Source organism: Phoenix dactylifera, unplaced genomic scaffold (assembly GCF_009389715.1).
Source record: "Phoenix dactylifera cultivar Barhee BC4 unplaced genomic scaffold, palm_55x_up_171113_PBpolish2nd_filt_p 000456F, whole genome shotgun sequence".
Lineage (NCBI taxonomy): Eukaryota > Viridiplantae > Streptophyta > Magnoliopsida > Arecales > Arecaceae > Phoenix > Phoenix dactylifera.
The window spans coordinates 83,534-109,786 of NW_024067886.1; the positions used below are offsets into that span (position 1 = coordinate 83,534).

The following is a 26,253-nucleotide window of genomic DNA, read 5'->3' on the forward strand; positions in this document are numbered from 1 at the left end:
ATATTAAAAAAAAACAAAAGATCTTCAACATAGAAGTTCACCTAATGCAAAATATGAAGGAAAAAAAGGATAAAAGTCTTAATACCTGCAAGCTACGGTGGAGAGCAGTAAAAGGTTCTAGCCTAAGTAGGTAATAAAGCACAATACCCATGCTGGAATAATGAGATCCATAGTAAAAGCTGCAAGAGCATAAATGCAACAATGCCATTAGAATGTAGTTGAACCAACAAAAGAGATAATAGTATACATTCAAGGGCATCATTAATCACCTAGGAATATCAGGATCACAAAAGTTACAATATCTATCTTTGAAAACCTACATAAAACACAAGAATAGAATTAGATGGTCCTCTTCAGGACATACATGAGCATATATAGCCCAACCATAGATGTTACCTGAAATCGTTTCAAATCTAGTGCACCAACTGGTTTTGAAAGGTCCCTAAAAGTAGATGACTTGTTAAAATCAAGTGTTTCTGATGAATAATCAGCCAACACCCAGGGAAAAACAGGATATTGAGTCAAATCATTATAAGATCTGCCAGCAAGAGTATTGAGAATCATTACATATTCAAAGTTGCTAATTTCCCTTCTTCTCCAACTTTCCCTAACATTTTCAGCCATCTCAACTGCTACACGTCTATCAATGAAAGATATAATTCCATTTCTTTCTCTGTAGCTTCCTTTCGGGAATAAGAATTCATTCCTGAAAGAGACTACCAATGTTCCAACTTGTTTAGCAACCTTTTGGGATGCAAAGTTCAAAAAAATAGGGGGAATTGAATCATTAAAAAAGACCTCGATTGCTGTATACTGTAACAAGTATCGAGTCAAATGAACTGCTTTTATCTGTCAATAGCAAAAAAGAGATTAATAAATGAAAGACTATATAACAAAATGAATCAAGATCAACAGCTACTATGAAATGAAAAATCACAATAGAACGATTCCGAGCTACACATACCTTGGAAACATTCCATCTCCGGTGGCGTTTGATTTTATTGGGCTGATTATATTTTGAAGCATCTGAGTCCATAATATTAACTGCATTCCCTTTTCCATGATCAGCATCAAGACTTATCGACCCTTTTTGCAGCTTCTCCTTTTGGTTTCCTCCCATTTGGTCATATTTGCTAGAATCTGAGTTTCTTAGATCTTGAAAATTATTGAAAACACATGAACCACCTGTACCTTCAACCAAAAACTCACCAAAAAAATGCAGTACATTTTTCATGATTGCTAAATGCCCTGCCATTTTTCTCTTTGGTGTTACAAGCACGCAAGGAACTGACAGACAAACCTAGAAAACAAGAAAAACAAATGAGGAGCCATATTACATTTTCTAAAGTGTTTGATTATACATTAAACTGGTATACCTCACTCGAATCATTATCTGTGGTACCAGTGAACAATTCCTTTTTATCCTGAATATTATCCACTTGGTCAGTGCAATCTTTCAGATAATCTGAACGCTGGTTATCTACAGAATTATTTAGGCTGGATTCAATTGGTGTAGTTATGTCATTGGCATGCTCACTTGGCTCTGAATTCCTTTCCTCAGCAATTCCTCGCACTCCCTTTAAAAGAAAGCGCTTCATTTTCTCAGGAATATTAGCCCCACTGCCAGTAGGGAATTCGCTTACAGGTTGGCTGGTCTCACTGGATAATTTAGTTGTTGAAGGATGACAAAGTTGTTCATCAAATTTATAATTACGCTTGAGTTTGAGTCTGCGTCGCCAAGTATCCTCTGTCTTATCAAGTTTCCAGTGGGTCACAATATTATTTGGAAAAGGATTGGCAGACCATGGACCTCTTTCATCAATCAAAGCACGGAACACATGTATCCATTTATCCTGGCAACAAACCAAAAACAATTGTCATACTATCATCTAACTATAATAACAATGAAACAAAATGAATCAAGGCTTACAGCAATAATTTGCTGGTCTTCATCATAAGCAAGCCGAGAAACAGTTATTCTGGTATCATCTGAAGAAAGGATTGTATTCATGTTAGATTGAATTTCATCCTCCAAGGTCTTCCATTGGTTCATCTCTGTAAGAGAATGCTCATCAAGTTTAACATGAAACTCCTGCAACTGCTTTATACGGTCATCCTTAATAGCCCTCAGGTATTTTGCCTCATCAACTGCCTGAGAATGAAGCAAAACATTTCAAAGCTTGTTGCACAGAAAATAGTATCAGAGGAAAGATTATTGTAGTGCCACTGCACTTAGATGTTTTTTGAATAATACTTTGTTCTTTTACAGAGTAAATGAAACCCAATCATTTAACATTGTTTCATGCAGGAAAACAACCAAGATTTTGAGAAAGCATGGTTTGCTTTATCATAGCATATTCACACAAGGAATAAAGCGCCGCATGCACTGGTTGGCATAGACAAGTGCATACTTTGCAGCACCTTACCAGCATGCAGCAGGAAAGAGGTTCAGTCTTTCATTCGAAAGACCACGTCTGGTCTTTCGCATGCATTAAATGCCTGATCATGCTCTAGAGCCACTTTAAGATGCATGATAGTGAATGATCGCATGTGATCACGCATGATCACACATCTCAAAGCATGACCGGGCAGTTGCGTGAGTGTAAAAGACCCCGAAGGTCTTTCGTACGAAAAGGCTATCCTGCTCCCCATGTGGCATTGGCATGCTGTTGGCTGTGTTCCAGTAATTGGCTCATCATGGTGCCAATATGAGCTAGCACACCACAGCATCAGGACATGATAATTAAATCCTTGATATTATTCTCAGCATGGCTGAAAGCATAGTCACCTAGCATGTTTCCTAGGTACGCTGATATAACTTGAGAAGTAACTAATTCAAACATGAACTCTGAACATGTGCACACAACCAAGATATTAGAAAGAAAAATCTATGACATACTGATGCAAAAACTCGGTCTCTTTGAATTAGATTAAAAATGAATCCAGCTTCCTTCGTGTTGCTTCTAACTTCTACCGAATCATCCCTGCCCATAATACTAGTGGCAAGCATAGACTTTCCACAGCTGACAGTTTCAAGAATCAGGTGTGATATAACATGAAAACGCGCTCCATCATCCAACATTCCATATTGTGATCTCACTGCGAGTAAGGTCCTGTCAAAGAGAGAATTAAAAGTGAGCCCATATTGGAACAATAGAATAAGTTTTCATTTTCTAACTTCCACATATGAAAAGATAATCTGTAACCACTAACCACTTTTAGTAGAACTTGAATTAAAACAAGAATACTAGTGAAAACATACCAAATAAAAAAGTGCAGCTTGTTCCTGCTTTGATCATCATCAGATGTAAGAAGAGATGGGAGCAGTGAAATAAACTGCTGAACACATCTTGATGCACTTTCCAGACAAGCTTTACAAAGATACAAGATTACAAGATGGAAAAGAACTCTTGGGCACTTCTCTCCTCTTAACAGCATAGCTTTATCAACATATTTGTTTACCTTTCCACCCAATGCATTGCCAATTCCTCCAGATACAACCACAGCAGCCATTTCAGAAGCAGGAATGTTCAAGGACTCTACCAATCCAAGCGCTCTTTGCCCAAAAGACGGGCCTCCCACAGCTGAACCTTTGGGTAACAGCTTACTTGGTCCTTTCCCATTCATTTCACTAATAAGAATCAATGTTTTGTCATATAAATCCCACCACTCATCTATCATCTCATCAAATTCCCCAGTAGTAGACAGTTGAGTCGACGGAATTCTGAAAATTGAAGAGTTCAAGATGAAAAAACTTGATTATATATAATGGTAAATGCTAAAGAAGAAGATAGAATAACTGTAGTTAAGATGGTAATATCAAGACAAAGCCTTTTATCAGGCTAACAATGATTATAATGAGAGTCAAAATGAAGTAAAAAAAATGCCAGACCATTTCATGTGAAAAGACTGATTTAAAAGTAGCCTGATTTAAAATTAAAGCAGAATCTTGAATATACGTGAAGTAGTAGAAGGATGGGTTTCAAACAGGCATATGTCCTCAATATCTCTAAAACTTAGAATCTTAGTAAAAATATCTCTACTTGAAAATGCACTACATTTTGGTTATACTAACTATCTAGGATAATTTGTTCATGTAATCTAAAAGATAATGATATAAAACCATGTACCTAAGCAATATACTGCTACTATCAATGCTGCAATCCGGAAATAGTTAGGCACAACCAAGGTCCGCCGTACCGGTACCGGTCGGCGTATTGGTGGCGGCCCGTACCGGTCCCGTACCGATCCCGTACCGGTCCGTACCGGTGGCGTACCGGTCCGAACCGGTCCCGTACCGGTCCGTACCGGTTCTTCAACAATAAATTACCGGTACCGGATTTTACGCTGATCCGGTACCGGTCCCAGGCCGGACCGGTATGTACCGGCCCGTACCGGCCGTACCGGACCGGTACGACAGACCATGGGCACAACTAAAATAATGTCACAAAAATAATTGCTTAATGTTTCTGTAATTACAAATTGAACATGGCAACAACAAGCCAAAGGGAATGCACATTCCAGAGACATATAAGTAAAAAAACAAATCTAGCCTATCACCCAGGAGCAAGGTTCGCCGTACCGGTACCGAATCCCGTACCGGTGCCGCACTAGTATAGACGTACCGAGTGTCGGTACGGTACGGTATGCTCGGTACCGACCGTACCGACCGTACCGACATTGGTGTACCGATACCGTTACCCATCTGTACAGGTACGGTACGCTCGGTACCGACCGGTACAGCGAACCTTGCCCAGGAGATTACATTGAGATGTCACAAAACCAACTATTCACTAAATATTCAAATTTTACATTACTTCCAACATGTTAATGTTTTAAGATGACTCGACATCTGCACTTAACTGTACACTACTGCAGGGTTCTTATTAACAAAAGAAACATTATTAGCACATAGTGGAAGATGTATATTGGAAATTTTAGTATTTATGCTAACTCTATAGTTAAAATTGCAGAGATCCCTGCAATTACTTGGTCGTCTTGTGTCTAGGGTTTTAACAGGGTGATCTTCTGAATTATTTTGTCTAACAATTGATTTAATCCCCCCTCTAGAAAGAGAGTCTGTGAGTACAGTGTGTACAACTGACACACATCATATACATATGTACAGTTGACATAAAGTTTATGTCCGTACATGTACATATGTCACTATTCATATATAACCCAACTGGTTTTTCTTGTGTCCAATGGGCATATCTAACATCACATAAGCATTCTAAAAGCTCCTTCATTACAAATGCTAGAATCAATTCCAGTCTCGTGCAAGATGGATGCCGAAAAGCAAGTAACCCCTTGCCATTTGAGCCGAAAGAAAAAGCATATATTAATGCAAATGTCAAGTGCAGATTCTATCTGTTACATTTTATTCTAAAAATTGATTTCTATCATTAATGATTGACTGACTTTTATATCTTGTTCCTTGAGCAGTCACCTGTTCACCTAGAGTTGCCTATGCCATAGCGAAGGTTTGTCATGTCAGGTCACCTATGCAATTTGACAAATAAAATACATCAATATATGTGCATGTGCAAGCATGCTAACCTTCATGGTGGTCACCAAGATGGTTTAAGACCCATCTGTTGCCCGAGCAACTAGCTACAATAGTGACACCAAATTAAAGAATGGCGCTACAATGACGTCAATAACCATGCAAGGCCAAGCGACATCATGCAACCCTCTCTAGTTACAACATTAGAAAATTGACGCGTTAAAGGGATGCTGTAGTTGTAAAGAGTATTGAATTAGAATTCATTTCATTAATTAAACTTCTGTTCACATCTAACTATTTAACTAACTCAAACTTCCACCATTTTCTTTTCGGCTTAGCACAAATATTAATGGTCTTGATGACATAGGTTGAGCTCTCAAAGAGATCTCAAATAACCGCAATAGGGAAACATTGTCATGTTAAGTGGATTGTTAGAAAAGAAATTGGTTTAGGTATGCAATGGTGTAGTATAGATGGCAATGTTGAGGAGAATATGTGGAAAATCTTGAAAGGATAGATTATGATTGTTAGATAGCCAGAATCCTCAAAGAGAATATTAAAAAGTTAAAACACCATGGACTGTATTAAAAGGACAAGACATTTTATCCACACTGTTCGCAAACTTGCAGAATAATATAAGTTTGGTTTTCCATTTATGACAACATCAAGGCGGTCACTGAAATATTAGCTACCCTGGCTGACAGACCAGTGCTTCTTAATCATAACTGAAGTAACATGAAGCAGATAATCAGTTAACATTAGATGGACGTAGTTTATGCTAGAGCTGATCAAATGTCGGCCAGGCCAGGCTCAGGCTGGGCTCTACAATAGAAAGTAGGCAAGATGTTTATGCCCAGGGCTGGCCAAGCCCGGCCCAGACATTGGGCCTCTATTGTTTGCCCATGCCTGGCCCAATCCTGAAAGGTCAATACCAGGCCCGCCCGGTAGACCTGATATTGATATATTCCTTAATATATAGTATAAGCATTTATTATTACAATATATAATTAGTTAATATAATTAACATATAAAATAATATTTTTACATATATATAATTATCTTTGATCGGGCCAGGCTGGGCTAATTTTTAATTTTTCCAAACCCAGCCCGATTTTCAGATCAGGACTGTTTTTTTGCCAAGGCCCATCCCACAAGGCTATTTTTAGCGTCCAAGCCTGCCAAATTTCAGGCTAGGCTGAGTGGGCTAGGCAGGCTGTCAGGCCCATGATCAGCTCTAGTTTATGCACATGCAAACAAGCATGACCATGTGCATACTCTTCATATACATCATGTGTCATCCCGAAGTGACAAGCATGACATAAAGCAAAATCTACGCAATAAAACTAGAAGTGTCACCTTCGAAGTTGATCATCATCCTTGAGATTTAATATCTCAGTTACTGCAGAACTGATATCTTTTTGACTCTCTGTTTGTAGGCCATCAGAAGAAAAGCCTAAAGAGATTCCAATGCCAGGAAACTGCAAAACACAAACAAGGGAGACTTGAATGAGAATGCGAAATTATAAGAAGGAAAAGAAACAGTTCCGTGCTTACAAAAGAATATATGTTGCAGGGAATAGAACAATAAAGATCACTTCAACAAAAACAAAAATTCAAAGAGAAATTTTATTAGATACCAGAAGTCTATCGCTACTTTCTTTGATAAGAAGCTCGTCAATTAGTTTCAGAAGATATAGTGTATTATCACGACAGGGTTGTGAAATTAATATGTTTTCTTCAGAAGATAATTCAATCAGATTTCCAATTATATCTTCAAAGATATCCCGAAGCAAACATTGATGTAGCAGTTCTCCCTGTAGGTGCAAACAAAATTGGAGCTATCACTATCAGAAAATTGAAGAAATATTCATCCAGAAAAAATTGTGGAAACAATTCCTCACACCTGTTCAAATTTCAGCAGTAGAAAATTTATAGTCTCCTCCAACTGATGCCAGCCACCTTTTACAGAATATAAATAGTGAGAAAGAACAACACAGTATAAATTTCTCACTAGAACTAATTCATTAATCATTGAGCTATCAGATTGGACTTTGGACACCATTTTGTAGTTTTTAAAGACATCAAGCCTCATAGATGTCTCTAACCAGGAAGCCCAACCATGTTCCTGTTCAAAACATTCAAAAAAAATCACATGCCATTTTTATGTGTCAAATAATAAGAAAAAAGAAGTTATCAGTACCATCAGAGCTTCAATATTTGAAGGGTTTGAGTCAAGCAGATCAAGAAGATCCCTTAAAATTTTTTCCCGAGTTGAAGTATCCTTGCAAATTGCCAAATATTTAAAGACACAGACTAAAATCTGAGGAAGGAAAAAATGAGAAGAGAAGCTTGTGGAGCTATTTTTCTTATTCTTCAGTGTTTCAGATTGACTATGTTTCTGTAAGACCTGTAGAACAAATTTTGATGCAGCGACAATTAGAAACAAATATTCCAAGAAGGTATTATCATTTTACAACTGCATAGATGCTGCATTATCCTATACCATAGTTAACAACTAAATAAGAACAAACAATCAACATAGTCTACGACATTACCTGTTTAGGACTAGCACCCCCAAGAAGAACATCAAATAATGTGGCACATAGATGATCTGACAACGGAAACTTGAAAATTCTTTCAGATATTGCAGAGAAAATTGGTTGTAGCCTCCTGGTACCTCCTTTCTTTTGACTGTCAGAGAGAGATTTAGATCGCCCAACAGAGAGGCTGAAAAACTTTGTTCCTTTCTTCTCAGATGGAAGTCCCACCAAGAGTTTCCCAAGAAACTGCAATCCTAGCAGCCTGATTGTCTCCAACTCCCTGAATCACCAAGTCAAGAAGAAATATAATATGCCGAAATTCACTTACAAGTTATATAAGTCATGACGAGCAGACAACACTATGCATGGAAAACCGGATATACTGAAGCAGTGGCCTTTGACATTTTGACAATTCCAAAATGTATATAGCAAATGAAACTTGATCTAAACCGCATATTGTAATTTGAAGATACAAACGTATACTAGAATAACCTTCAGCTAATTGGATTATGCAAAATGCTAAAGGTCACCTCTCCATTGACCACTCCCAATTGGATACTGATGTGGCACTCCTAGAATTACCAAACCACATTCAATCCCATTTGACACCTACCTACTCATGTCCATTGCACCAATACTTGTCACATAGGACCAATCAATGATTCAAATCCCACGAGACAGGGTCATCCAAGTTTGTTCATGGAAGAGGATGCGCCCCTACCCTATCCTGACACTTAAGATGGGGGATGACTTGGAATGTGCCAAACGAGATGCTGGGACAAGGTGGGATGGTCCCATCCCAGCACTTGGGACTGTGACCCTTCCTAAGATGATCCACTGTGAGTTGAATCCTTGGGACCAATGAAGAGAGTGCTAATAGGTAGAAATACTCATAATTTTTATGGTATCTTAAATTATACAATTATAGTGGAGATCATGTTCATCTTTCTATAGTGTTAACTGAAGAAATTAAAAAAAATAAATAGAAAAGAGGACTAGAGGAGAAATAAAGAACATAGCCAAAGAAAAATATTCAAGCACCAAACCGGAATAATACCATGCTGTGAGCCTTTAGATATAACCAAGAACTGTAAATCCGACCCAAAACACCTGGATCGGGGCATACATACTGAACCAGGTCGGCGAAACCATCCCAATGAGTGGTTCCGGATATACCGAGCCATCCCAGCAGCGGATTGGGACGGTTCCGGCAACGGAAACGAAATTGGTTGTTGGAGGGAAAGAAGGTGAAGGAAAGAGAGAAAAAAAGAGAGCGAGCGGGAAAGGAAGGGATAGGGAGAGGGAGGCTGGTGGAGGGTGGCGGAGGCCGATGCCCGGGCATGAGGCGGAGGCCACGGCCGGGTTCCCTGTTTCTGCCTCCGCCGACCTCCCTCCCTCTCTCCCCCTTTTCTCTCTTTTTCTCTCTCCCATTCGCCCTCTCCCCCACCTCTTTTACTGTGTCGGTATAGGCCCGACATGGCACGGTGCAGGCCCGTACCGACCCGTGCCGCCAGACAACTGGCCCAATGCCCGGTACCGGCACAATAGACCATGTACTGAACCAATCCATAATAGTGTTGGGTTGCTGGTTCGGTATGGGAACTAGTCCATACTCCATACCGATCTGAACCAGATCAAACCATGTAGAACCATTCTGTTTTGCTTGGTATCGACCAGTATCGCTCGATTTCAGATAATACTATGATAAAAAGTGAGAAAATAGAAGCTAGAGAATATCTCGATACGAGATACATATCATACCGTACCAACTGCACCGTACCGAACCAGTAACATACCGATATGATAGCCAATACTGAGATTACAGACCTTGGATATCTATCATGCTGTTATTTTATCAAACTTATTCATCCAAAAGCATCACAAAAATAACTCTACTAATGAAACGCATTGGTATATTTAGTGATGATACTTGAAAGCAAGGTCTGCAGAGCCGACACACCCATTTTTTGAGTTTTTCATGTTTACTTAATTGATAATCAATCTTTTTCAACTTTTTCAATGATTTTAAGTCTAATTTGATATATTTTTGATATTTTTTTTATGTTTCTCTGATCCCGATTTAACCTAAATAATGAAGCTTGTTTTAAAGTAATACAAAACATAAAATAATTAGTGAGACGTCGCAGGCTACAAGAAGCAACATCAAATATCCTAAAATCAAATAATGAGGTTAAAAAATATAAAATAATACAATCAATTACATATATTTAAAATACAACATACATATTCATATTTAAAATCTCGAGTGGCGATGACTTTCGTAGATATCAGGATCATTAGTATAGTTAGAAGGCACATCAGCCCTCCCTCTAATCAAGTGATATTGTAGTCTTGTCTGTTCATCCCATAAGAAACGCGCTCTAGGTTATGAGCACTCTCGAATCTCTCGCTGAAACTCTGACTCTGAGAAATATCTTCTAACTGATAAAACAACTGTAAAAGGGCCGATTCGAATAAGTCGACAGCAAAATCTAACCAGTAAGATGCTTCGGAATGCATAGGATAGTAGCCTCCAGAAGATACCTCAAACACACCATATCCATATCCGTATCCGTATGGGTCATAGGCTGCTTGTGGCTGTGGATAATAGAATCTAGCATACGACTCGAAACTGGATACGTCTATTGATGATCCTACTCTATAAGTGAGGTTATCTGCAGCTGCATCGTGTCCTCCTGAATGACCTCGAGAAGTCTGTCTTCTATATGCAATCGTATTCTTACGGGCTCTACCAAATCGCATACCGTGGTCTCTATTCTGTGTAGCATACATAAACTGAGACTCATCGGTGAATTGAAAACCATCCTTTAGTTGTCTCATAAACGGAGGTCTCATGTCCTTTCTTCCTGGCCAGCAGATCTATGATCACTAGAATTGCTGCTCTTGGTCTTTGAATATGAGTGAACTAGCTCCACACTTTTCATGGGGGGTTACAAGTGCCTTTTTGTTTTTCTATTTTGGTATGTTGAGCAGCTGCCTGCTTATCCTTCGTGCCACTCGTTGCTTACTTACCGTTCGTGCCACTCGCTGACAGCTTATCCTTCATGCCCATTTTTTCCTAGCTATGTTGGAAGGATGAATATCGCCCTCCTAACCGAGTTGACTGAGTAGTCGCCCCGTCTAAGCTTCTCTAGATCATATCTCTGAGAGGATGTCTAGAATAAGAAGTTATGTAGTGACTGACTCTCTAGTGATCCTTGTGGCTGTGGCTGATCAGTCGGAAGGATGCGTGAAATATTGCAATCTGCCCATTGCCCTGCATCGACACTAGCTTCGCTGGCTACGAAACTGACCGATCGTAGAGGCGATCCTCGCTCATCAAACTCTGGCTCCTGCAACTGGCCCACAAGCTATCCGATCATAGAATCATCTTCATCATCAACGAAAGGACTATGGATCGGATATATTTACTTTAGCTCCACTTCCTCCTAAATGCACTTCAGCCTCAACCTCAGATTGTAAAAAATATATACAAGATCGTTAAGGCGCTTTTGTGTAAAACAATTCCTTTAATTGTTATAGATAAGGGCGAAAGTGAATTAGTTGCGCTCACAGCTACACGAGAAGACCATCTGAGAGAGGGTCTGAATGGCTAGCCGTTTAAAATTTTCACGGACACACCAAAATTAATCCACCATTCAGCTGCAAAAATATTAAATAAAATTACATATAAGATAGTATCATATTAGTAACCATGTAAGATCAGATAAATGCCCTCCTGATGTGTAATATACCTGGATTCATAATTTTCTTATGACAGCCGTCGAGACTCCAAAGCTGTTCGTGCCCTCTCTAAATATTTTGGTCTATGAAAAAAACTATGTTGTAATATCTTAATAATTGAAGATATCGGTTAACTTACACATGTCACTTAACTTATCTCTTCTAGACATAGGATTGCAAATTCTAGACTAGGCTCCATCTTGTAAATCACATAAGGTAGAGCGGACAGAAGTTCGTCATCCATATCGATTCGAGCTACGGTGTACTGAAACCTCGGATAGATGAAAGTTTCTACCCATCCGATAGTGTCACCGCCGCTCAATGATGTCGATGTACTCTTAGGCATACATCGGATTGGCCTTCTTGAACTGAATCTTTGTCGTCTCTATCAAATGATATGAAAAGGCCATTTGGGGGTACCTCTCGCTGTCCACGATCCGAAACACTTCATACAATGGTTTGATAGCCTTCACTATCTTCTCAACTAGCTGTCAAAATGTCTGCCTCATCACCAAGTCCTCGACAATGCTCCTTCAGTGCTGGCTTTCTCAAATCTACTTTTCTGCCACTCAAAACTGACTAACATATGACATTAGGCTGATTTTTTTCTCTAGAAATCTATCAAGTGCAACATAATTGGTAGCAAACCGTGTAACTTCTAGTCTCAAGATCTCTCTTCCTGCATACTTCCTTATCAGTAAAAAGACCCATGTATGGTTATAAATATATCTAGCGATGGTTTGAGCTGTCTCCACTGTCTGCTGCACTCTATGAATCTTCACAATGTCCATCATAATAGGCCGATACAATGTGCAGCACATGGGGTCTAGAAAATATGGCCGCTGCTCCAGCAAGATCTTTCCAACGGCCTTATATTGTAGCCCATTATCAGCAATAATATGAACGATATTCTTCTCCTACCGAATCAATCACCTCCATCAATCTGAAGATGTGCATGGCGTCGTGCACCTGATCGAATGCATCAACCAACTTATAAAAGAAAATCTTCGTATTACATATCCTTCGGTCCTAGAGGATCTACATCGGGACCGACAGCCTATATGGAAGAAATGACAGACCTATAGTATGTATTGTCCGCCACATTCGCTAGGATGTAGCTGAAGTAAAATTAGGATCCAATAGCTCGTCACATATTCTTCTTATTATCCTTTTCAGCATTTTGTCAAGCCTCTGTTGTTTTGAATCCTTGCTAGAAAAAGCATGTAGATCTAAATCATGGATGGTGGCTCCAAATAGAATCTCTCTATATGACTTCTTTTAGCTACCAAAAGCCTCCAACATAGATGCAATACAACCACCGACTTTACTGATAGCCTTCCTGACCGAGGTCCTCTTGAACTCTGGATCTGCCCTACTGCTCGCAGAATCAGAACCTGACTCATAGTATGAGGGCCCAAATCGAGCCCTATACTTGGCCACCTCCTCCTGCCACAGATCATCGAGGCTCGCTTGAATGATAGTTTAGATCTGTGCATCCTCATCATCTGGAGTAGACGCCTCCTCTTACTCCCTAGAGTAATAGGAAGGTAGCTCTGCTGCTCGGCGATCCCCCTCTGCTTTCTTGGCAACTCTTCCCTTTACTGCTTTGAAATCAGCGAAATATATCTTCAGCAGCTACCGAACCTCTTATAGACAATTCCGACACAGATACATCAAGGTAACTACCAGCTAAGTGCTGCTTCAACCAGATTACCCCTTCCCTCTTTAACTCTATATTGCACCAGTTGCACTTTCAATGGTGCTGACCCGAGAGCATTTGCCCATGATCCCGACCAATATCCCGCTTCGGCTCATTTTTCTTTGATGGTTCAATTCCTATAGGTTTATCAAGTACGTCAGTTTATCAATTATTTAAAAATAACAAAATTTCGTTACGATGAAAATATTTATTTCTCAAAAAAAATTATTTAACTAATACATAATACCAATTTTTTATATTTTTTATTTATTTATATATTTTTAGTAACTTTTAAATTAAAAAATATTTTTAAATACCAAAAATTCTGAAAAATATGTTTTTACTTCAGAAAATATTTTTGAAATACGTATTACGTACTACTAATTTTTATGATTTTTAATATTAATTATATTTTTAATTAGTTTTTAAATTCAAAGTCCATTGATTATAAGTCCATTGAAGAGTCGACCCTTGAAAACAATGAATCGACCGCTGTCATCAAACGAGGTGACTCCTGAACTGAGAGAACCAACTCCACAATGTTCACAGAAGAAAGACAACGCCGCAAAACAACAAGCTCGAGTCAACCCGTGAAGATCATGCGTCGACTCCTGAAGATCACGAGTCGACCCTTGAAGATGTTGAGTTGACCCCTAACAATAGTAATGGATGGTTTTTCTATGAGTCGGAATGGTTGTTTTTATCTCCAACGGCTTTTAACCTGTCTAACAGCTAGAAGAATGTTCCAACCACTTCCAAATGGTATAAATACATGGAAACACTAAAGGAAAAGACAACTCAAGCAGGCCAAAAAGAAATCCATAGAGCAAAAAAGAGAGCTTCAAAGAGAATCATTCAAGAGAGCTGAAAGATCATATCTTATACAGTTGAGAGTTGGTGAAGCGCATTCCAGATCAAAAAAAACCAACCAACATAGCCAAGCTCCATTTTTTTCTTTGTATTTATTGTTTAGGAGCCATACTTTATTGTGCCCGCATTTAATTCTTTCTATACTATATTATAGCAAGTTTCAAGGACTGAAACTTGAGGGAAAGGGCCATCCAAGCCTTAAATTGGATTATGTCGGTTTTGGTAGATTGCCTGTGAAAATCAACTAGGTTGATTATGAGCTCGAGTAAAACAATCGGTGTAAGTTTTGGTTGATTAGCTGTGAAAATCAACTGGGTTGATTGTGAGCCCGTGTAAAACAATTAAATTATAATCCCTAAAAGATTAAAATGAAATTCCCAAGAAGAAAGTCTTGGAAAGTGGACGTAGGCACAGGATTGGCACCGAACCACTATAAATTCTGTGTTTGTATTGCCTAATCTATTTGCATTAATTTCTTGCATATCTACTTTAGTTAGTTGCTTAAATTAATATTCTTCAATCAAGCTTTCATTCCACTGCATTGATTTTAAATTTTCAAAAAGACCAATTCACCCCCTCTTGGGGTTGCATAGCTGGGCAACAAGTGGTATTAGAGCCTAGTACTTAAGCCTCTCATTGAACTAATCGTCAAGAGTTAAAGATCTATAGCAGCTCCAATAGGAACCTCTCTTGCTGAGGGTCATTCCACAAATAGACCTCTTTTCAATGCCATAAATTATACTTATTGAAAAGCAAACGCATGCACATTTTTGTTTAGGCACTAGTATGACATGTAGAGTGTCATAGTTAATAGACCTCACACACCCACAAAAAATATTGATAGTGTGTATCTTTCCAAACCCAAAGGGGAATGGGATGAATTTGAAATAAAGATGGCACAGCTAAATGTTAAAGCCATTAATATTCTTTACTGCTCTTTAGATGATAATGAATTTAATTGCATATCAACTTGCTTTTCCGCTAAAGAGATTTGGGATAGACTGGAAGTAACTCACAAAAGCATTAACCAAGTCATAGAATCTAAAATTATTATGTTTGTACATAAATATTAGCTATTTAAAATGGAGTCTAGTAAGTCAATTTCTAATATGTTTGCTCGCTTTACAAATATTATTAATAATTTTAAAAGTCTTGGTAAATCTTATACTAACAGTGATTTGGTAAGAAAAATCCTCAGGTCACTACCAAGAGCTTGCAAGGGCAAAGTCATGGCCAGTCAGGAAGCAAAAGATCTCAACGCCCTTTCTCTAGAAGAATTGTTGGGCTCTCTGAGGACTCATGAGTTATCCAAAAAGCAAAATTTTGAAGAAGAGTCAATAAAAAGAACCATCGCTCTCAAATCAACAGCATAAAAAGAAAAAGAGCGAAGAATCAAACAGTTCAGAGAGAGACGAGGAAATGGCCCTCATCATAAGAAATTTAGAAGATTTCTGAGAAGAAGCCAAGGAATAAGAAGGCGTTTGGCCAAGAGGGAGGAAAACAAAGAAAAGAAGAAAGCGCAACCGATGAATTCAAAATGCTGGGACATTTTAGAGCAGACTACCCACTACTTAAAAAAGCTCTTAAGAAGCCAAAGAAGAAAGCAATGGTCGCTACATTGACTGATAATGACGACTCAAATTCAAAAGAGGACCCAAAAAAACAGCAAATCTATACCTTATGGCTCATGAGAATAAGATAAACTCTGAACCATGGTCTAACGAACCAGCCCGTACCAGCCGATTCGGGCCGTATCGGACCAGTTCAGTGTGTAACCGGTACGCCGGAGCCATGAAAATCGTTACGGACCGAACCCAACCGGAGCCGGGGAAGACGAAGAGAGAGCGGGGAAGAGAGGGAGGGAGGGCCGGGGGGGGCACGGCGGGCTCCCCCGCCCCCCTGCGGGCTCCGCCGCCACCCCCGGCCCTTCGCAGGCGGCCTCTCCTCTCCTCCCTCCCTCCCCCGCTCGCTCCCTCGTTCTCTTCTTCCCCGGCTCTGGCGGAGAAGAGTGTTCCGGGTCGGTACCGGTTTAAACCGATACGAACCGGAACCGTACCGGTCCGGTAGGCGACCGGTACGCCTACCGGTACCTGTACGGCGAACCTTGCTCTGATCCATTAAATGATTTTACCTTTGAAGAGCTTCAAGAAACTTTCTAAACGTTATTAGATGAGATTAAAAAGCCTAGTCAAAAGAGTAGAGAGCTAAAATTGAAAATTCAAACTCTTTTCAATGAAAATAAAAATATTTTAAAAGCAAAACAATCCTTACTAGAAGAAAATCAGAACCTAAAGAAATAAATTAATTAAAACTAATTGTTAAAGATTTACTTTAAGTTATAAAGAGTTGAACATGATGTTAGATAGCCAACGAATTATTTTTGATAAAGCTGGACTTGGCTATAACCCTCTATTAGAACAAAAATTATTAAAGAAAATGTTTGTCAAATCTTCAAGCGATCAATCAAGAAAGACAACATGTTATAACTGTGGTAAAATTGGCCACAAATACTTTACCTGTAATTTTAAAACAAATAGCTTAAATGGTAAAGTTATTATTAAGAAAATATGGGTTCCAAAAGAAACCATAACAGCTAACCTGCAAGGACCGAAGAGAGCATGGGTACCTAAGACATTTGAATTTTGTAATACACATATGTCTGGCAGCCCTTGGGTCAAAAAGAAGTTAGTACTTAGAATCTTAGATAGTGGGTACTTTAGACATATGACAGGAGATGAATCACAATTCATTTTTCTTAAAAGAAAAGAGAAAGATCATTAGAATTGGTAACATCAGTATCACTCCTACATTTATTGAAAATGTATTATTAGTAGATGGTCTCAAACATAATCTTCTCAGCATCAATCAATTATGTGATAAAGATTTTAAAGTAATTTTTGAATCCTATATATGCATTATTTCTAGTCCTAGTGATGATGGCATTAAGTGTATAAGGCATAAGCATGAAAATGTATACTTTGTCAATCTTGACCATTTATCCACAAAAAACATACAATGTTTGGTTGCCATAAATACCAAAATCAGTGAGACTAGTTGGTTGTGGAATTATAGATTAACTCATGCAAGCATGGACCTTATTTCAAAATTAGCTAGAAAAGATCTAGTTAAAGGTCTACCCAAATTAAGTTTTGAAAAAGATATAACCTGTAATGCATGCCAACTAGAAAAATAAACTAGAGTTTCTTCTAGGCCATTAGAACTTCTGCATATAGATTTATTTGGGCTAACTAGAACTTCAAGTCTAGGTGGCAAACGTTATGGTTTTTCATCATTGATGTTTTCTCAAGATTTGAAATAAGGTATGCAAGTGCTTTCCAATGAAAGATGTTTTCTTTTAAATGAAAAAGTTATGCAAGTCCCTAAAATAAGTGAACTGAATTTCAAAATCATGATTTTGAAAAGTTTTGAAATGAAAATGAAATAGAACATAATTATTCTGTACCTAAGACACCCCAACAGAATGGGGTGGAAGAAAGAAAAAATAGAACCCTTAAAAAAAAGACTAGGACCATGCTGTGTGAGAGCCATCTTCCAAAATACTTTTGGACTGAGGCAGTCACCTTTTTTTCATCAAATGTTTTTCCCATGATACTCTATGTTATTTTGTATTGGTTTGGATCAAGGTCGGAGGAACCGATACCGGGCACCGTACCGGTTCTCCGGCAGCACAAGTCGGTACGGGCCGTGTCGGGTTCCCCTATTTCAAACAAAATAGGGGTTCGGTTGCGGCTTAAAAAATTTTGAAATTTTTTAATGAAATAAGGGAACCCGCTGCAGCCTCGCCTGTCACGGCCCTCCGCCGGCATCCTGACCTCTCCCTCTCCCTCCCTCTCCCGCTCGTTCTCTTTCCTTCTCCTTCTCCGACTCCGGCAATGGGTCTCATTTTATTTGTCGAAACTGTACCGGTGAGCCACCGGTATGGCTCAAAATGGCCGGAACCGCCCGGTTCGGAACAGTTCCACCGACCTTAGTTTGGATTGTTTAAAACAAGGACTTTTCCCATTATATTATTCACACAGGAAACTGCAGAAGTTTTATGTACATTTGAAAGGGCAAGTATTTGAAGTACATAATAACAAGGTTTGTCTGTTACTGTTATGCTTTTGAGCTTTTCAATGAAACATTGTCGGGATAATAAAAAAATAAGCAAGATATTTTTGCTATATTTAAGTTAATATAATTGACTACACACCTCTGAAGGAGATTAATAAAAATGTGGCAACCGCCAAGCAGATTTACTTGATCAAGAAAAGAAGCTAGCAGAGGCTTCTCAGATAGAGCACGAATAACCATGTGTAACACATCCTCAATGCATACCATATCCTGACTTCTCTCAAAAAAAGCAATAAGAGCCTTTATATCAGGTGGTGAAATTTTTTGCCTGCAAGTCCAATTTCCCTCCATAAAAAATTATGATAAAAAAAAAGTGATGACAATGCTACAACTACAGGAGGACATGCAATGTAAACAAAAAAAAAAAAAAAAAACAGGCTATTCAAAATATTGAAGAACCCAAAAATCATGAAGGTATATAAATATGTGAATGACAGCACATACATCAAACTCATTTCTGCAAGACTTAACAGAAGAAGACGTATCTTATGAACTTCTTCAAGGCCCGGTCTCATTCCAATTACTTGTTTGGTTACGGGATGCAAAAGAGGCTTGGCCCCAACAGCAGTCCGAGAATCTGCTTTATCCCAGTAGAACTGGCATATAATATCTAGAATCCGTGGAAGCCCACATAATGTTGGTAACAAGGCTCTATTATTCTCAAAATACTGAATGAGGAACATGTAAAGATCCCTTTGCACTTCATAATTTGCAAAGACCCAAATATGTGGATTCAAGTATATTCCTAACATGGCATCTTTTAGAAGCATTTCGGACATGCCTGAGTAAAATATGAAATAGTGAGTTGACATGCAGGGCATAAGTGAAAAACATAAACTGAATTATGAATCAATCAATATACATATCCAGAAAAGAAAGTCTGAACTGGTTACCACAATTTCTCAAGACATCAAACATATTCTTTAAGGCTGAAAGTGTTTCCATATTTAATTGCTGGAGTGGAACAGATTGAAATAAGAAACCAAGGATAGAAAATCCTGAAAGAAGAAGCATCTGTTGTTGATTCGGGACATTCCCATCTAAAACAGATGCAACAAGCTCAATAACTTCAGCCGCACATTTATCGCTAGTAATAGATCTGATCAATGAATAGTCAAACTGCCCATTATCTGTTTCAGACCTATCAAACTGGGTCAAAAATGGGAAAAACACAGACACACCACCAACACAGTAAATAATCTCTTGCAACAAGCGACGAGAGCATAACTTTGTCCCATCCATAACTATGGCTTCAAATAAGTTCTTCTCAGAAGAATTGTCCAGCATTAGTGACACATTGAATAAAGACCTACCATCACTAGCCTGGAGAGAAAAATATGGGGGCTTAGTTTATTCGGCCTTGACTTGTCAAAAACGTCATGAGAGACCATGTTATGAAGAAAAATTTACTAATAAAAGAACTGAAACCTGCGCATTCAAGCCAAAAATGATCTTTGCTGAAAGGCCATCTTTTGCATCTAGAACTCCATTACACAGTGAATTGTCAGAAGCAAGGAGGACTTCATCACCAAGGAATGAATACATGTAACTTGGACCAAGGCAATATACACCCCTTACTTGCTCAGATGAAAGGGCATCACCAAACACATAGACTGGACCAATTTGACCAAAAAATGGAAATATTTTTCCAAATTTGAACGAGTGGAGCTCTTCATCAGCTGGTCTAAGTTCCATTCCTATGGTACAGCGAGTCATAACCTCACTAACTTTTGCATACCTGAAACATAATGATACCAAACGCAAAGTTTTTCTCTTTTTTTTTGAGTATAGCGGACAAAGTAAAAAGGACTAAATATATATCACAAAGTGATAGGTGGGAAGAAATAGAAATAATGAGTGATATTCATGGGATTCTGCAGACCTGCATTTTTCAGAGGATATGAGATCACCATCAACGTAACACCTGAGTAAGCTCCCCCCAGAGAATGCTCTCCCTATGCTATGAGTGATACAAAGGAAATGCCACTTCTTGGGAAAAAGATTTACAGGTAGTAGAATGGACTGCCTTTTCTGGTTAACGGACTGCAAGAAATATGAATCCATCAGAAGGCAAGCAGGAGATTAATTTCCTGCAGTCATCGAAATTACGCAGCTAGAATCAAGCTACAACTTTAAAAATAAAAATATAAAAAGCAGATATATCAAGTTGGTACACAGAGAGAGAGAGAGAGATCTCAAATCAAATTACTTCATAATCATCCATAGCAAACAAATGCATTAAAAATGGCCCAGAAAAATGTTTCACCCTACTAATCCAAAGTAAGTGCTTCTTGTACTAAATAAGCCCTCTATATTCTATCTGTAGTTAAATTAACAACTATATGAAAATGTAAAGGTTATAAAAGCTTCTCAAGGAATATGATGCCAAGATTTTTCATCCCATTATGTCAATTAAATTCTAAATTACTATTTTGAATCTAGTCCAAATACTAGTAGGTGAAATCTTCTAAAGGAGTCACACTGACCTTGAACTCTCTCCTAAATTTGATGACAGACTCCACCCAGACCATGATATAGTTGAAAGGATCACTACTTACAATTCATCTAATAAGCAATAAAGTTCCAATGCAAAGCTTAGAGGTATACCTCACCATATAAAGATCTTGGAGGACAACAAATCTGAGCAAGAGACTACTCGAGAAACTAAGAGTATGAAGTCATCCAACGTCCTCCAAGACTATGGCAAGGCAGTGGAGCAAATTGCCAAAGGTTGTGGTCTCCATCTTGGCGAGGATTGCGTAAGCTGGTTCGTCTTTGCAAGACCTTGATTCCAAAAGCTAGATGTCATTCTCCTTGGATCTTAACACGATGTTCAAGAACGGAACAGCATGATGGCAACATGACCTCTCATCATATACCATCATCAAGTGCTCCTCTATAAATTCGCTTCCTAAAACTTCTTTTAAGATAGAAAACTCCTCATTTTTCCTTCGAAAAACATGCGATAAAGACAGGCTAGGTAACAAAACTGATCGTTGACCATAAGTTTGTTGATCGATGACAATGGCGGCAATGATCTCCTCTAGGAGAAACCTTGTATTCAAGCTCTTCGATAAGATTTTTTCTAGAGAAAAAAAAAGGAACTCCTTGAGAAGATCATCTATCTCCCAGCATAGCCAGACAGAGAGAGGCACGAAAGAAAAGCAGGCAGCTGCTCAGCATAGCCTGAAAGAAAAAGAAAAGGCAGTTGTAGCCCGATGGAGAGAGTGGAGTCAGTTCACACAGATTCAGAGATCAGAGAGGGCAGTGATGATAGTTCTGGCGATTATGGATCTAGTGGCTAGGGAGAGAATGGAGGATATGATACCATCGTTTATAAGACAGACATAGAGTAATCTTCGATTCGCAAGTGAGTCCCAAGTTACGGATGCAAGATAACGACTACAGTGTACAAGCTGGTAGAGTCTGCAAGGATACAATTTCATATTGAAGACGGGCTCCTCGAGATTATTAAAAACACGATGCAGCTGAAAATGACCTTGCACATAGTGTAGAATCTGTAGACATATCGGATTCCGAGTTGTACGATAGATCCTATTATCCGTAGCCACAAGCAGTCTATGATCCATACAAATATGGATATGGATATGGTACATTTGAGGCATCATCTTTCGGTGATGTGAGAATAGGCCTAAATGGGCTGAAGCCGGTAGGCCCAGCCGATTTCAGCCCATAACCCCAAAGAAGAACCAGAACAGAGTAACCTTTGCTCCGTCTTCCTCGGAGCGATGAGGCTGCGGGCGGTTAAACTCCCTGACTACGCGGGGAGTTAAAACAGCTGCAACCAAACTCCGTCGTGCCACTCTCATCTCTCTCTTTGACTGCAACTCCTCTTTTTTTCGTTCCATGAGCGCCGGGGGAAGAGGAGAGGAAGGGAGAAAGAATCCTTTGATCTCGTAGGAGAAATTGGTGACTCGTTTCTTCCTCCCAGAATGATTCTTGATGGAAACCCCCAAGGAGCACAGCTCGTCAGAAATCTTGAACCTGGATATGTATCTTTAGAGACATAAAAGATCAAAGTTAGACGATGAGGATAATAACTATCGTTACAAATCTGAGGTGAGTTTTATGTTCTGGTTTTGAGAAAGCCAAAGAAAAGTTTTCCTCCAAAGTTAGAGATTATTCAAATCCATTTGCTTTGTCAAATTATTTGGAGAGCTTGGATGAAGGAATATATGGAAGTGTAACCAAAGAGTATGAAATTCTCCATGCTCAGAGGATGTAGGTCATCAAATTCTTGTCCACATTATGGCCATCACTTGCAAATTCCTATCCAAGTCTATTATCTAGCTCTCATCGTGGGATAAATACTTGGTCAGACCTATCAACCAGAGGGAATCAGAACTCAGATCGACGAGAATGTCAGCAGAAAAAAAGAAGAAAAAAACACACAAGTCCAGCGTTCAGAATATTTTGTATTGTGGTGATTCTGATTTAATGATGCAGAGGAAAATTCCAGATATTGCAAATGGCCCTTCAGATTCTTGCTCAAAATACCAAGAAGGGAAGACAGCACATCTGCCATAATTCTTGTTTCAGATGATGAAGATGCAATCCATCAAACAGGAAGTCAACATGCTTCCAATTCTGGAAGGAAATCTTCTGATTTATAAACACTGATCATAAGAACTCGAATTGAGAGCCTCCAAAGACAAGCCATGATAACACAAGAAAGTCATTCAAACCAGATCAGTCCCTATGACTATGGAAGTGATAAGTGAGATGATAGTGTTGCATTTAGAGCAAACTGGCAACCATCTGTTCAATATCAAAAAGTTGTCCTACAGAAATTTCCTGAGAAGCAGTGATTTCAGGATCTTGTGAACCAAGATTATGCAGGTGGAAAAGACAGGTGGAAATGACTATGGAGGGAAAAACAAAAGAAAAACTGATGTAAATTCCATGCTTGTTTCATCTGCGGCTGTCCAGGAGCATTCATCGATCATGGGAATCTGCCAACAAGATGAGGCAGAAAACTTAGAAAATGATGAGCATCACCTAGATGATCCTTGGAAAGAAATGTAATTAGATATGGAGTACTCAAAGAGTCCTAAATATGTTGAGCCAGCTGCTGTACAAGAAGAAGAAGAAGAAGAATGCAAGCACTTCCCCGTACTTCAGGATGATCTAGGCATTCTTTGTCGTATCTGTGGAGTTATTTAAAGAAGTGTAGACACGATATTTGAATACCAATGGGCAAAGGCCCCTCAGGCAGCAAGGACCCTCATGTCCAGATTAAGAAACACCAAGGATGTAGATGAAACATTACAATATTCCGAACCTAAATTTTTGGAAGATTTTATAGCAGCTGACATTTCTATCCATCCAAGGCATTTGAAGCAAATGAAGCCACATCGGTTAGAAGGCTTTAATTTCTGGTTAGAAATTTAGTAAATGATAGACTGGGGGGTTGCATTCTGGCTCACGCCCCGGATCTGGTAAAACTTTTATGCTCATTAGTTTTGTCCAGAGCTATTTGGCCAAGTATCCATTGGCCAGGCCCTTGGTAGTGCTTCTGCCTATATGGAAGAAAGAATTTCAGCATTGGTAAGTTGAGGACACCCTCCAAATGATGACAATTTTAAGAGGTACATAACTTGATGCTTCAAAGTGTATTTGTTTCAAATTATTGGTAAAATAATTATCAGTTGATTAAATTTTGAAATATGTTTTGTACTTAGTAAAATGGGTCAAACATGTTATAAATCATTTGAAAATTTTGCTATATGCTATGAAATATGTAAAATATGACTAGACAACTTATGAAATCTGTTTTTATATGTATGTATTCTCAACATGGCTATGATCTGTTCTGGCGCCGCCAATGGAGATTATTCGTTGGCCTTGTCGACTTGTATTTGTAAGAAACAAGTTTCGACACCATTGCCACTGGTGATTAGAATAGTCGTTTTTGGACATCGTTGCCACCGGTAATTAGAATAGTGATTTTTGGACACCTCTGCCACCGGTGGTTAATAATAGTGGTTTTGGGCACTTTGTGCGACCCATACCATTGGGTTACATGGCCATAGCGTATTTATGTTGGGATTCTAGTATCATGGTTTTTATGAAAATGTATAGTAAATTTCAAAAGAAAATATGTTATTTATGATTTATTTTTTAATCATTATTCTGTGTTTAAATTAAATATTTGGCATGTTTTGACCCCACTCTAGGATATTATGTTGATTACTGGGCTAGTGTAGCTCATTATCTTATTTTTTTCTATTTTTCAAATCCAGAGGCATGATCACATGGAATTAGGGAGTCGCTAGATTCTTGAGATTTTATTCAATTATTGGCATTTTTGATAGATTAGTTAGAGTATTTGATTTATGTTGACATATGGTATTTTGAAACTTTGAAAGATTGCTTTGAATAAATTATTGAAAAAAAATTCAAAAATTTGTCATTACTTTAATATGATTTGCAGCCTTGCATGCTTGTACGGTTTGCCATATAGGGGTGCGGCGTCTGCTGCGCTCCGGACTCAGGGCGTGATGGGTGACTACTACCCTATGCAGCTCAGAGTATCTTATGGATCAGATGTTGCTGTTAGTATATTCGGATAGACACCTCCACAGCTGTATTACAGCCAGAGAACACCTCTCAGAGCTAGAGCTACAGTGATTGATCTGAAACTGATTTCTTATAGGATGAAAATATCGAACTACAACGACGCTTAATTATAGGGATGGGCTGATGTGCCTCCTGATTATGCTAATGATTCGGATATCTACGAGAGACATTGCCACTCGACGAGATTCTAGATATCGGTATGTATGTTGTACTTTAAATAAATGTAATTGATTGTATCATTTTGTGTTTTATATCTCACTAATTGATTTTATGATATTTCATGTTGCTTCTCCTAGCGTGCAAAATCGCTGACTTTTTTCTTTACATTTTGGTTTTAGCCTCACACTAAAGCAAAAGGCTAGATGTAGCAAACCCGATGACACAAATTTGCCAAATTTTTGTCTCCCCAATGTAGCATTGTTTCAGAGCCATACCCCGGTAACGCAAAAAAATCACTCCAAAACATCAAGAAGTATCATTTAGTGTGTACCGAGACGATAGAAACATTAAAAAACTTCAAGAAATATAAAATTAGACTTAAAATCATTCAAAAAACAAAAATAATTTTATTACTTTTCTTAAAGCTTAAAAAATTGAAAAAAAAATGCATGACAATTTGGAACCAGCACGCCACAGCGTAACTTGTGTCGGTACAGTACCGAACTGATGCCATATCAAATTGGTAACCGACCGGTATGGATCTTAATACCAGTTCAACTAACCTTGGATATAACACTCCAAGATGCGACAAGGTCAAGGAATCTCACAAAGGAGCTCTATCACACCTCTCGAAAGAATGTAAGAAGGATTCACTTTCTCAATTTTTACTGTAATATGAGTTTTTAATTGTTACGCAAGCTCATGAAAGTAAACGTGAACCATGCTAAATAACTTGTAAAATGATCGGAAAATTCAGGATTCCCTAGATCATCTCTACTATTATATAAAGCAAACATCTAGTAAGCATCTGTGTAGCTGGACATTCAACTCTCCCCTCCCTTTTAAGCACCACAAGTCGCATAATGCACCTACTAGCTTAGATCTTCCGCTTCTCTCCTGTCTAAGACAAAAACAATGGACCTATGGCAATCAAAAGTAGAAATACATTTATCATCTAACATAAATTTCCAAGAAAAGCTTAACACAGAGTCATCCACCTT

General features: G+C 38.5%; 1 protein-coding gene across 10 annotated transcripts in view; it reads right to left on the reverse strand.

The window, feature by feature from the left end:
- Positions 1-26,253, reverse strand: part of LOC103710848 (BEACH domain-containing protein B) — a 121,296-nt gene that overhangs the window by 15,567 nt on the left and 79,476 nt on the right. For all 10 annotated transcript variants that reach the window (XM_039118979.1, XM_039118975.1, XM_039118980.1 and 7 more), the window contains 18 exons: positions 20,376-20,536; positions 19,922-20,231; positions 19,387-19,816; positions 18,938-19,274; positions 18,573-18,761; positions 8,062-8,326; positions 7,707-7,913; positions 7,410-7,631; positions 7,144-7,320; positions 6,863-6,984; positions 3,263-3,724; positions 2,900-3,113; positions 1,931-2,152; positions 1,377-1,853; positions 965-1,300; positions 397-849; positions 270-316; positions 86-179 (listed from right to left, as the gene is read on the reverse strand). In XM_039118979.1, the coding sequence (XP_038974907.1) occupies positions 86-179; positions 270-316; positions 397-849; positions 965-1,300; positions 1,377-1,853; positions 1,931-2,152; positions 2,900-3,113; positions 3,263-3,724; positions 6,863-6,984; positions 7,144-7,320; positions 7,410-7,631; positions 7,707-7,913; positions 8,062-8,326; positions 18,573-18,761; positions 18,938-19,274; positions 19,387-19,816; positions 19,922-20,231; positions 20,376-20,536 (4,725 nt within the window). The remainder of the gene's footprint in view (positions 1-85; positions 180-269; positions 317-396; positions 850-964; positions 1,301-1,376; positions 1,854-1,930; positions 2,153-2,899; positions 3,114-3,262; positions 3,725-6,862; positions 6,985-7,143; positions 7,321-7,409; positions 7,632-7,706; positions 7,914-8,061; positions 8,327-18,572; positions 18,762-18,937; positions 19,275-19,386; positions 19,817-19,921; positions 20,232-20,375; positions 20,537-26,253) is intronic.